Source organism: Peromyscus eremicus, chromosome 20 (assembly GCF_949786415.1).
Source record: "Peromyscus eremicus chromosome 20, PerEre_H2_v1, whole genome shotgun sequence".
Lineage (NCBI taxonomy): Eukaryota > Metazoa > Chordata > Mammalia > Rodentia > Cricetidae > Peromyscus > Peromyscus eremicus.
Window position 1 is genome coordinate 45,263,926 of NC_081436.1, and position 13,428 is coordinate 45,277,353.

The 13,428-nt window shown below is 43.1% G+C and overlaps 1 protein-coding gene across 1 annotated transcript in view; it reads left to right on the top strand.

The window, feature by feature from the left end:
• The window catches only part of Sntb1 (syntrophin beta 1), a 250,803-nt gene that overhangs the window by 151,050 nt on the left and 86,325 nt on the right, over nucleotides 1-13,428 (top strand). Inside the window, exon 3 of the mRNA XM_059247361.1 lies at nucleotides 8,217-8,424. Within this exon, the coding sequence (XP_059103344.1) occupies nucleotides 8,217-8,424 (208 nt within the window). The remainder of the gene's footprint in view (nucleotides 1-8,216; nucleotides 8,425-13,428) is intronic.

A 13,428-nucleotide genomic window follows, 5' to 3' on the forward strand; every position in this document is an offset into this window, starting at 1 on the left:
CTGTCTTTCGTCAGAAAACAACAGACTTCTAAAGGATAATTCTATTATAATACAATACAATACGATATGCTGTGATATGATACGATACGATAGTCTCTGGTTCTTGGTCACCCAAGCAGGGTTAGGAATGGGCCTTAAGTCAAATCAGATATTGCTTGGTTACTACCATAAGCTTTGTGCCAGCATTGCCCTAGCATTGCCTGCAAGCAGGACACCATTGTAGATAAAGGGTTTGCAGCTGGCTTGTGTTTGCGTATCTTTTCTGGTAACCTGCAGAGTTCTTTCCTGTGCCTTGCTGTACCAAAGACTAGAACATAGGGTGAAGGCAATATGTAGACACCAGCTCTACTTCTCTGTGTTTTCTTTAGCAATGACCTTGCTGTCAGTTTGTGGAGAGTAGCCTATAGTCTTGGCAACAGCCTGGGTTGTTTAGGGATTCCCATGGGACTCCATTGGCCAATAACTCAATTAGATGTAACCCAGTCTCAGTGCTAGAAGCTTCATTTGGTGCCAAGAGATGCTTAGTTGAGACTCTGTCTCCTCCATTCTTTGGCAATTTTGTTCAGATTGCCTTCATGCATGTATATATTTTAAGAAGCTTTTTCTGTATTTGGTTTTCATACTACCCCTCAAATGGCCCTTAATTTTAGCTCTGTCTCCCCATACCACCCTGAACACACCCAATCTCATCTAGAGGCACTGTATCTCCCCAAGGGCTGCAGCCTAGGCTTCGGGGCTACAATCTATTTAGTCTATATAACCCATGGGACATTTTAAAGCATATGTCCAGGCTTCAGCCACTGAAGAGTTTCACTTGATAAGTCTGAGATGAGCTGCAAGCATCTGGATTTACCTAAATGATGTTTCAAATGAAATGTAGCCCATGTTTCTGAGGAATGCTTTCACTGAGAACTTCTTCTACTGTCTTTAGCTTTACGCGCTCCAGGCTCCTTTTCTGCACTGGGTCTTCTGCTCCTCTTACTTGAAGTCGGATTGACTAGTTCACCTTACCATTCAGCTTGTCCACCTCAGCCAGTGGGAAGCCTGGCACCAGCTACAGTGAGACTTTTATGAGCCTACAGAGCGGCTCTTCCTCAAATAGAATTGCATCTAGTTTGCCTGACAGGTTGCTGGGCTCCTCCCTCAGGATTCCTAAGTAGTGCTGAGAAGGGAACCAACTAGTATATATTTCTAGGAAGGTCTGAGTAAGGTGGTGCCACTGGACTTGGCCACACTTTGAGAGCCATTGGGAAACACAATGGGACCTGATATTGAAACTTTTCCCCAGAGACACTCTAGGATTGATCTTTCTCTCTCTCTCTCTCTCTCTCTCTCTCTCTCTCTCTCTCTCTCTCTCTCTCTCTCTCCATTCCTCCCTCCCCCATCTCTCACATTCCCATCCTCCCCCTCTGTAGCACAAATCTTAAAAGGTCTTATTAATAAAATCAAACCTCAAGCCAAGTATTGGGGTGAATGCTGGAAGGTCAGAGAAGCAGAACAAGTCAACGCTACCTCACCTCACCAATTCCTCAGCTGATCCTATTTCCTCAGACTGGAAGCCTCTGAGTCCTCATCCAAATGGATCTCAGCTGAACTGCTCCTAAAAGCCTAAAGGCTTCACCAGCCTAGTTCCTGGTCCTCGCGCTTTAAATACCTTTCTGCTTTCTGCCATCACTTCCTGAGATTAAAGGTACTTGTTACCATGCCTGGCTGTTTCCAGTGTGGCTTTGAACTCACAGAAATCCAGAGGATCTCTGCCTCTGGAATGCTAGGATTAAAGGCATGTGTGCCACCATTTTCTGGCCTCTATATCTAGTGGCTGTTCTGTTCTCTGACCCCAGATAAGTTTATTAGGGTGCACAATATTTTGGGGAACACAATATCACCACACCCCTCTTTATACCTCCTTCTCCCTCTTTGTCTCTCTCCTCTCTCTCTTTCCCTCCCTCCTCTCTACCTCTCTCTCTTTCTCTGTCTTTCTCCTCTCCACCCACCCTACTCATACACACACTATCCAGATAACATTATGATTTGTAGGTCAGGAAACACTTTCAGAGGCAGGTGGTGGCACAGGCCTATCATCTCAGCTACTTGGAAGACAAAAACAAGATCATATGTTCAAGGCCTGCCTGGGCTACAGAATGAGTTTAAGGCTTAAATGAGGTATATATCAAGTTCTAAGCCAGTCTAGACAATTTAGAGAGATTCTGTCTAAAAAAAAAAAAAAAAAAAAGATTCTTTTAAGAGCTGAGGACCATGCTTAATGGGAGAGTGTGTACTCAGCATGTATATAAGCCTTATGTGTAGTGTGATCCTAATTAGTCTTAACAATAAAATCCCAGAGTCAGATATCAAGGGTGAAAGCTGAAAGATCAGAGAAGCAGCAGCCACTAGAAACTTCTTACCTCTACGAATCCTCAGACCAAATAGGGGTGGGTCAAGATTCTGTCTGCACCTGCCTTATATTCCTGTCTCTACCTTCCTAGTGCTGAGATTTAAGGCATGTACCACCACCACCAAACTCTGTTTTTCTTTCAGACTGGTGCGATCTAGTGTAGTGGCCTTGAACTCCTGATCTTCCTGCTTCCTCCTCTTAAGTGCTGGGATTAAAGGTGTGAGCCACCACTGCCCAGCCTCTGTGGTTAACTAGTGGCTAGCTCTGCCCTCTGATCTCCAGGCAAGATTTATTTGTCAGAACACAAACAAAATGTCATACAACACTTATGTTCAGTCTCCAGCACTGGGAAAGAAATAAAAGGAAGCATCTTCATGATTGGTGCCCATTGTACTGGAACCAGTCAACTATGGTGACAAAGTCTAAGAGTAGATATTTTGGTGGCTAGTCACTGGAGACAGAGAACAGCGAGGACTTCTGGGATGCCTTTAGTTTCCTAGTCCTACTTAATTTTCTATCCAGTTAGTGGTTACTTGCACATATTCACTCCCCAGAAGATATTCAAAAGCTGGATGTGAGATGCACACCTGTAATCCCAGCATTCAGAAGGCTGAGACAGGAAGATTCCAAGTTCAAAGGTTGACATAGCAAGCCTCTATGTCCGAAGATTAAATAAAAAAAAAAAAGAAAGAAAAGAAAGAAAAATCAGTCTGTATACCTGTAGTCTCTGTAATTTTCTGAGTATTATAGTTCTTAAAGTTTACTTAAGTTAATAATATTGATAAAGGCTGTCAAAATCCAAAGGAATGGGCCTCCACACCAGACCACAAGTCTACCTTCCCCTCGCGACATTCTGGCAACATACTAACCAAAACATCCTTAAACTGTCTCTTTCCTTTTCTTCTGTCATCTCTCTCTCTCTCTCTCTCTCTCTCTCTCTCTCTCTCTCTCTCTCTCTCTCTCTCTCTCTCTCTGTGTGTGTGTGTGTGTGTGTGTGTCTCTCTTTCTCTCTCTCACACACACACATTCTCTCTCACATACACACATACACACACTCTCTTTCTCTGTGTGTGTGAGGTGTGAGAAAGAGAATGTCTCTGTGTGTGTGTGTGTGTGTGTGAGAGAGAGAGAGAGAGAGAGAGAGAGAGAGAGAGAGAGAGAGAGAGAGAGATGGACACTTAAACTGTTATTTCTTTTAAAACAGGCACCCAGATTTTCAAAAGAAAATATAGTAAATGAAGTGCTTGCACATTTTAACTTTCTAGAAGAATAAATAGTGACAGAAGTTGAAAGACAGGTTGAGAGTGCTCCTCAAGATGTTTTTAGAATCCCAAGCCCACCCTTGACTTCCTGCCTCTGTTTGGAAAGTCCCTAAGAGGTGTAGCATTGTTTTTCTCCGGGGTGGGGGCAGATGTCATTTCCACGTATCCCTCCTTACCCACACCCGCCTCGTCACATAAAACCTTCAAGCTGTTATGGCTTGTTTGCAGATTTCTTACCAAGAATGCTAGTGGTTGCTCAAACTCCTCAGGGACATCCCACTTTGCAAATCATTCCTTTTCTGCAGTTCGGGTTCCTGAGTTAAATGATTTTCTCCCAAAGGTCAGTTTCAAATGTTAATGGGGCCAGGTTGCCTTGAGATGTCTAACTTCCATGTGATCTAAAAAATAGTTATCTTTCAAGGCAGGAGCTAAGTAGGGCACTATTGGATACATCTCAGGTGATGAATGCCAGTCTTCAGACTGCTACGGAAGACAGTAGTTGCCTCCCTCTTGGATGCTACCTAATCTAAAGGAGAGGTACTGTAATCTGTTTTAAAATTCATGGGTTCACATGTGTTTGAATCCCAGAATCACCAACTGTGTAGCCTTGGGTAAATTATTTCCCTGCCCTTCCAAACGTCAATTATGCTAAACAGGTTAACAATATAAGTCACAGGATTATTGGGAACATCCTACCATTGTTATATTAAAGAATCAAAAACTTTGCTGTTACGTGGTAAATTCTTAGTGGACTGTAGAGTAATTATTAAGCCATGAAAGGAAATTAATAAATGGATTATTTAATTCTGTTTTGAGGTGCCCAATACCAACACCAGTGAATAAAAATGAATATAATGTTTTCCTTACAATAGCAAATAACTGTAGTAAAAAATACAGAGCTGGAGAGCCCATGGTGATGGGGGCAGTAATGACAGAGCGCCTGGGAAACCATTGTGGTGATTGAATTGGTCTGTACCAGGATTACAATGGTCTTTATACATGTCTACACAGGACAAAACTGCGTAGACGTATACTCTGTGCCAATGCTGGTGTCCTCATTTTGATATCAAAGTGTGGTATGGAACATATAGTCACCAGGGGAAACTGAGTGGAGGGCAGGACAGACCCTTCTGTACTGTTGGTGCACAAACCTGTAATTCCCTCGCAATAACAAAATAAAAGCAAAAGGCACCCATCTTAGTCCCTGTTCTACTGCTGTGAAGAGACGCCATGATCAAGGCAACACTTAATGAAAGAAAACGTGTAACTGGGGGCTGGCCTACAATTTCAGAGGCTTAGTCCATTATCATCATGGCAAGAAGCATGGTGCTGGGGCCGTAGCTGAGAGCTACATTCTGACCTGCGGGCCTTGAGTGGCAGAGAGAACCTGGGCCTGATAGGGGTTTTTGAAACCTCAAAGCTTTGCCTCCCCACCCCCAGGGACACACTTCCTCCAACAAGGCCCCATCTCCTAATCCTTCTAATCCTTTCAGAGTTCCACTTTTTGGTGACTAAATTTATGAGCCTATAGGGGCCGTTTTTATTCAAACCATCACATTCTACTCCCTGACCCCTATAGGCTTGTAGCCATATCATAATCAAAAAACGCTTTCAGTTCCACTTCAAAAGTCCCCAGAGTCTATCACAGTCCCAGCAGTGTTTAAACATCCAAAGTTCAAAGTCTCTTCTGAAATTCGCTGTGTTCTTTTAACTCTAACCTCCTGTAAAATCAAAATCAAAAACAGAGCACGTACTTCCAATGTGCTATGGCACAGAATATACATTACCATTCCAAAAGAGAAGAAAGGGAGCATAGTGAGGAAACACTGGACCGAAGCAAGACCAAAACCCAGCAAGGCAAACTCCAAATTCTGCATCTCCATGTCTGATATTAAAGGCTCTTCAGGTCTCCAATTCCTTTCAGCTTTGTTGACTGACCGAAACACACTTCTCTCTCTTGGGCTAGTTCTATACTTGGTCTATAGCTCTCATTGGCAAGTATCCCACAACTCTCCTATATCTTGGGGTCTCCAAGGCAATCCAGGTTTCACCTCCACAGCCTCACACAATGGCTTCTCTGGGCCTCATGCAGGGACACCCCTGTCACATACCTGGCCTCAGCAGCTTTTCTTAGCTGTGGAGGGAGATTCCACAGCCACTTCCTTGTGTCCTTGACTCTAAAGCCGCAACTAGGTGGACCAAACTGCCACTTTCTGTTGCTCGATGAAGCTGGAGCTTGGTTCCCTCCTTCAATGACATTGGCATCAGCTTTTTGTTTTTGGTGGTTTCCTTCTCTGCCTAAGCTGTCCATTAATTCCTTTTCACAAGTTGGAAGTTTAGCTGGGTGGAGTCTTGTCCCGAGGTCACCACTCCCTTTATTCCATTTAGCATCAGGCTTTTCTTTAAAGCTTTTATCTCCTTGAGCACTGGACTTAGCTCCAGTACACTTCCTGGTGCTCCTTTTCTCCTCACACTGTACATTTTGTATTTCTCTCTGTCCAGTTTGCTCTCTTTCAGTATAGATCTACATAAGAGTTGTTACTAATAACCACAGGACACAGTCAGGACTAGGCTGTCTGGAAATCTCTTCAATTTAGCCTCTCGCAGATTATTTGGACAAGGGCAGAGAGTAGCCACATTCTTTGCCAAAACTATCACAAGAATGGTCTCTAGGTGACTTACTAATATTGCTCCCCTCTGAAACCTCTTGATCAGGACCGTCATAATCTGCATGGCTCTTAGCATCACCATCTTCCATGCCTCCTACTAGGATGACCCATTAAGCCCTGCTTAAAGTGGTCAGTCCCAAAGTCCCAAAGTCCCCATTCTGCCAATAAGTAGCAAGGTCAGGCCTGTCAACAATACTACACACTCTGGTTTCACAGCCACACCTCCCTCCCCCCTCAGGAACACACTTCCTCCAACAAGACCACACCTCCCCATCCTCCTAATCCTACCAAAAGAGCTTCACTCGCTGGTGACTAAGTATTCAAATATATGAGCCAATGGGGGCCATGCTTATTCAAGCCTCCGCAGAACCTATCTGAAGCATCCCTCTACTAATCACACCTGCTCTACACAGATCGTTTACACTAACATGCGAGTGGTCCAACTGGAATCTGGCATAAGCTTTGGTGTTCAATTTTAACTACGAGATGTACTAAGTTATAGTGTATTGCTTTTTCACACCATTACTCCTCTTTTTTTTTTTTTTAGTTGGTTTTTTTTTCTTTGTTTTGGAGACAGGGTTTCTTTGTGCAAGAGTCCTAGCTGTTCTAGAAATCACTTTGTAGACTAGGCTGGCCTCGAACTCAGAGATCCACCTGCCTCTGTCTGACAAGTACTGGGATTAAAGGAGCATGCCACCACTGCCCAGCACCATGACCCCTCTTTGAGACCACTCTCTCCTTCACTGAAGGAGCCTAGTGATGTAGTCATGTAGCATGAATCTTAAAGGTTCTTATTAATAAAATCAAACCCAAGGCCAGTTATTGGGGTGAATGGTGGAAGATCAGAGAAGCAGAACAAGCCACAGCTACCTCACCTCGCCAGTTCCTCAGCTGATCCTGTTTCCTCAGACTGGAAGCCTCTGAGTTCTTATCCAAATGAATCTCAGCTGAACTGCTTCTCAAAAGCCTCAATGCTTAATCAGCCAAAAGCTTCTAGTTTCTGGTCTTCATGCCTTATATACCTTTTTGCTTTCTGCCATCACTCCCTGGGATTAAAGGCTCACTTCTTGTGATTAAAGGCATGTGTCACCATGCCTGGCTGTTTCCAATGTGGCCTTGAACTCACAGAGATCCAGAGGGATTTCTGCCTCTGGAATGCTAGGATTAAAGGTGTGAGTGCCATCATTTTTTAGCCTCCGAATCTAGTGGCTGTCCTGTTCTCTGACCCCAGATAAGTTTATTAGGGTACACAATATTTTGGGAAACACAATACCACCACATAGTCATACTTAAGTGTGTCACAAACAAGGTTCCTAAAGAATACAAAATTTGACAACTGGTGAATAGAGGTACATACCTATAATCCTGTCATTGAAAGGGCAGGACAGGCAGCCAGAGAATTACAAGTATGAGATCATCCTCAGTTACTTGGAAATTTGGGGACCAGTTTGTGCTACATGAGATACTGTCTCAAAAAGAAAGAAAATAAAAGAATACAAAGCTTGGTCATTTCTATTTTAAAGTGTCTTAACTGGCTAACACTGGGCCATGGGGTTGAGAACGTGGCTGGTCACTGCAGTCAACTTGCTGCCACAGCAGCAGTGGTGTAGGGACAGCACTAAAGTCCTCTGTGCAATTGGACAAACAGAAAAGCAAAATATTCTTAACTTGGGGGATGTGGTATTTGCAATCCTGCTGTTATACTGTGTTACAAAGGCACAGACCAGAGCCTGAGCAACTGGTAAGTATTTGAACAAATGAATGCATGAGTGAAGGAATGATCATGAAGGTAGATGACCAGAATAAACGTTGTATTCGCCTTAGAAAGGTGGGTTTTGATGAAGCAGGATCTCCCAGGTCCCCCTCTCACACCTCCCTTTGTTTCCCTAGGCAGCTTGAAATCCACTCTCCAGATGCGAAGCACACGGTGATCCTGAGGAGTAAAGACTCCGCCACCGCCCAAGCCTGGTTCAGTGCCATCCATTCCAACGTCAGTGACTTGCTGACCCGAGTGATTGCTGACATCAGAGAGCAGCTGGGAAAGACGGGTATTGCTGGCAGTCGTGAGATCAGACATCTTGGCTGGCTGGCAGAAAAGGTGAGAGGAATGTCTCCTCTGTCGATGGTTCCTAGGTTCCCCCACTGAAATGACCTCATTCTATAGGCTGGTTCTCTCCTTAACAGTGAATTGACTTTCTTGTCCATCCCAGCAGACCTCATAACACTGCCGTATGTGGAGAATTCATCTCAGTCAACATTTATTCTCTAGCATACTTTCAAATATGTGGCAAATTACATGTGGTCCCTAACTGTGCAATGGGCAAATGAGCACGTTAATGGATAGTTTGATTTCTGTGGTATCCCTGTGATAGGCAGGAAAAGTAACTCAAGCTCATAATATAGCATCTGTGAGGGAGGAGACATGATTGCTCAGAAGGGGTTTGTGTGAATTTTAATGAACCTGCTCATTAATTAAATAGATCCTCCAGGAATCATGTGTTTCCAAAGGACAGCAATGATATTCATAACTAGGTTTATTGAGCAACTACTATGTGCCGATTCATTTTTACCTTATCTTTTATTTGTACTTTTAAACAAGCAAGTTTTAAATGTCATTCTTAATGCACTTGTATGGGATGCAGGCCTAGGCAGGAGTGGCAAAGTTTACATTTAACTTTATTGGCAATATTGGCACAGTAAGCAGTTTAAAAATTAGTTATTAGAACATATTTCTCATTCAAAATCATGGGTGCCATAACGGCTATAATCAAATTTATGTATCATATTTGCACTCCTTGTTTCTTTCCCTCTTTTACCAGCCTTGCTCTTCCAGACTGCCCCCGTTCCTGCTTTCACATGTTTGTGTGTTTGTGTGTAAGAATCCATACGTATGTTCGACAGTTGGGACGAGATGAAGCCCTAACAGAGGGTTGCAACTGCAGAAGCTTTCATTTATGCTGTAAATCGATTTCATGAAGTCATAGCCTAGACATTTTAACAAATCAGGCAAATAAACAATGTAATGAGCAAGAACTCTGAAGCAAGAATGAGCTCATGTGGACTGTGTCACTGTTTGGCTTTTATATAAATGATGAATTTAGAAAAAATAATCCTTTTGCATAATAATAATAATAAATAAAGACATAGCTGTGTGTTGTGGAGGACAGCTGCCATGGAAAAGGTTTTTTATATAAAGTTAACACTGTTGCTCAGATTTCCTTTCCCAAAGCATATGATATGTTGGGGATAGGAAGGCTTGACGGATTAAGCCTTGGCCATTGTTCTTACATCTGATTGCTGTCCCTGGAACCTGTGGTGATGGTGGTGTTCCTGGGCTTTGAAACAGTTTGACGTCCCCATGACTCCTCTTCTAAGAGTTGGTAAATGGCAGTAGAGACGTTGCAATAACAGCTTTCCTGCCAATGAATCTTGTCATCTGAGAAGGCCCAGTCAAAGGGCACTTGGAAATAACACCTGAGCAGAGCATTCGGCTGCTTTCCACCATTGTTCTTTGTATGCACTTGTTCACGCATGGGTCTGGGCCACAAAGGTCAATGCACAGTGCGTTGTTTGGTTTGGTGCTGTCCCATCTCTCATAGATGTCAGAGAACTAAAGATCATTGCGGGTGTTAAGAGCATCAATATCATAAGACCTGCCAACCTTGGCAAGCCTTTCACAAGCTAGCTGGCTCAGAAGGTGCCCAGAAGTCGGGGGCAGCTATGTGAATGTGACAGGGTAGTCAGAGGGGAAATCTGTGGTGATGGAAGATTTCTGCCTATGGATGTCTATGGGCTTGATATAAACATATGAGTTTTGAGTTGGTGTTCTTAATGAAAACAGCACAGGAAATCTGTACAGTTGACATTTGTAAAGTCACGGTTGCTAACACTTCCCATCATTTACTTTCTCAGGTGTGTTTCTCTTGGGGGGAGGCCTGTGAGGCAAGAATCTTGCAGTTTCAAGTGACAACTCTGCTTGAGCATCTGGAGCATTGTGTAGCCTGTGTCCCAGGACAAGCTTCAGGTGTGCCCAGGATTCCCTTAATAATATTAGTCACACCTCTCCATCTCTGTTTTTCTGTCTGCTTTGATAATTTATTCTCAAAGGACTCACCTCTGCTTGACCTGAAAAGTCCAGGTTCATTTCCTTACTCTTGGCTGTCTCCAAGTTGAAGCCTCTGTGCCCCGGTCCTTCCAACAGAAGTCTTACTGTTGGAGCTCATTGGATTGTCTTGAATTGTGTTTTGAGCATCAGTTGTGCTGAGGTCAGGACAAATCAAGTCATTTCTATTGAGAAGTAAAGAATGGTTGTTTTGTTTGGGGGTGGGAAGGTCTATTGGCGAGTCTTTCTGTATAGGCCATGCTGGTGTAGAACTTATGATCATCCTATCTCAGCCTCCCAAGTACTGATAAGATAGATGTTTGCCACTGGAAGGCTACAGATTTGTGTTTGAGGAGAGTGTTATCGTGATTGTTCTGGGTTTTTTGGAGGCCGTGTCTCATAAAAAAACCAATCTGATGTTGAACTCATTGTGTAGCCAAGGATCACCCAAACTTCTGATCCTCGGGGATTACAGGTGTGTGTGTCACCATGCCTGGTTTATGTGGTGTTGGGTATCAAATCCAGGGCTTTGTGTGTGGTAGGTAAGCCCTCTACCAGCTAAGCTCCATCCCCCAAAGGAGCATTTATTCTTTTTAATGAAAAAACTTAGAATAATAAAGTGTGTATTGGTACTTAAGTGATGGAAGTAGAAAGAAAGACAAGAGAAGAAGCCTGTTAGGATGGACCATGCCTTCATTTGGTTAAGATGCTGAGTTACCATGAGTGGTCCTAGGAGAGGAAATGGAACACATCTTCAGTGTCCCAGCAGAGAGGGATAGGATTCAAATTAATGACTAAAAGGATTTAAAGCAGGGGTAGTTGGTGCAGTGTATCCAAGATGTGGGAAACACATAAAGAAGTGCCCCAGAATTGACAGTGAGATGCTATGCTGTCCTTTGACCTGAAAGGGCATGAGCAGAAGTAGGAACTGAAAGGATCAAGCATCACAGCTGGAGAAAAAGGCTGGCTACTCCCAATCATAGTCTTTAGGAGAGAGAGCCAGTTCCTGCCATCTTCTGGCTACTGATCTTGTGTTGTTATTTCCTAATGGACGAGGCTGACAGGAAGCAAGAGGGAAGGGATGACCACTGGTGACATCTGTTCATGTGAGTGGGCATCCCAGGGCTCAGGGAAGGATGTGAAGAGGCATGAGCTGGATCTGGCATGTATGTGGGTTCTCGCCAGTGCGCACACCTTCCAAATACTGAGATGAGGTTTTTACCTCTTTAACCACTATCTGTATTTGAAATCATTACTGTTCAGTTAGTTGAAAAGTGTTTTTGTATCAGTCCTAGTGACACTGGCTATGTTTCCAGAGGTTCCCCTGTTTTCACTTAAAAGCTGAGTTATGCCTTTGGCTTATCCCAAATCATTAGTAGGCCATTATTAGGTGTTCCCATGGAGCAATAATAAGAGCATATAAAAAGCTCTTTCTGTTTTGGGAATGCCATTATTCTTACAATATAATTTCAAATAATCATTGCAGATGTCTCCTTGAGTGTGTGCTTCAGTGTATTTATAAGAGCAATAATGACTTATTATGGACAATTATTATAAGCAAGAATATCCTTTATTGCTTTTAACTCCAAATTTCTCAAAAAAAAATACCATACATCAAGTCCAAGGGAACAAATCCAAACAACACTCTTTTTTTGAATAGATGTTTAATACCAAATTCTAGTGTGGATTCATATGGATGGCTTTTAGCCAAATACAATGAATGGCAAATCCTTAATACTGTGCCTTTCTTATCACAAATATCAAAGAATTTACTTGGTATTTGTAAAGATATAAAATGTGATCCTATATATATCCAGCTGCAATTTACCTTAAATTGATGTCCTTTGTCTTTCTCTATACTGTTAAGCTTTGGTTTGGGGATGAATAATAGCAGCTCCATGACAAGGTTATACAAATCATGTTTAATTTCAAGGTTTTACAAGTGAGGCTTACATGAACTAACATACTGTGAAGCCACATCAATTTCCTTTGTAAAATCCTAAGTGCAGTGCAAATCCTAAGACCTCCTTGACTCTACTCGGGAAGAAAACTGAATACTAACACTGTTCTCTTCTTGAGACAGTCAGGGGAGCTGAAGGATGGCTCTTGAGAAACTATGAGATCTCCAGCGACCAGAGAGAACTCACTGCCAGAGAGGATAAGAAGAGTGGAGCATGGAGTAGTTCAGCTTGTGGGGAGGGCACAGGACAGGGACAGAGACTGTTCTGGAGGTGGATAGCACTTACATCATGAAACGTGTGTGTGTCTGTGTGTGTGTGTGTGTGTGTGTGTGTGTGTGTGTGTGTGTGTGTGTATGTTTTAGTTATGTATATGTAACAGGAGGGTACACGTGCCTAGGAATACTACTAGTGGCCAGAAGAGAACATCGGGTAACCGGCTCTATCACTCTCATCCTTGAGATAGGGTCTCTCATTGACCTGGAGCTAGGTCAGTGGCCAGTAAGTCATGTCGATCATCTTGTCTCTGGCCCTCACAGCTCTACGAGTTACTGCAGTGCACATAGCTACATCCAGCCTTTTATGTGGGTGCTGGGATTCCCACTCATGTTCTCCTGCTTGCACAGCAAACATTCTTAGGAGCCATCTCTTCCGCTCCTAAATGGAAGACACTGAAAGCTACACCGTGATTTAAATCTGATTAGGTGAACAGTAGAAAGCATTCACATACAAAAAGGAACTCAGAGCTGACCTAACCCCAACTTCTTTTTCCTAAGGAAGAGAAAATGCAGTCCCCAGGATAGAAGGTATTTTTATCTAAAGTCACACTCAAAATTAAGACACAGAAATCACGGCACAGAAGGACAAGACTGGGGTGAAATGGTTTCTTTGATTTAGTCTTTGAAAGAATTCCCTGCTGTTCATCTAGTACAGTCATTTTTCTTCTCTCCGTAGGTCCCAGTACCCTTTCTTGGACTCTGTGTTGTCAGGACCACTACAGACCTTGACCATCTTCCTTGGCTCTTTGCTGTCTAGGTCCTCT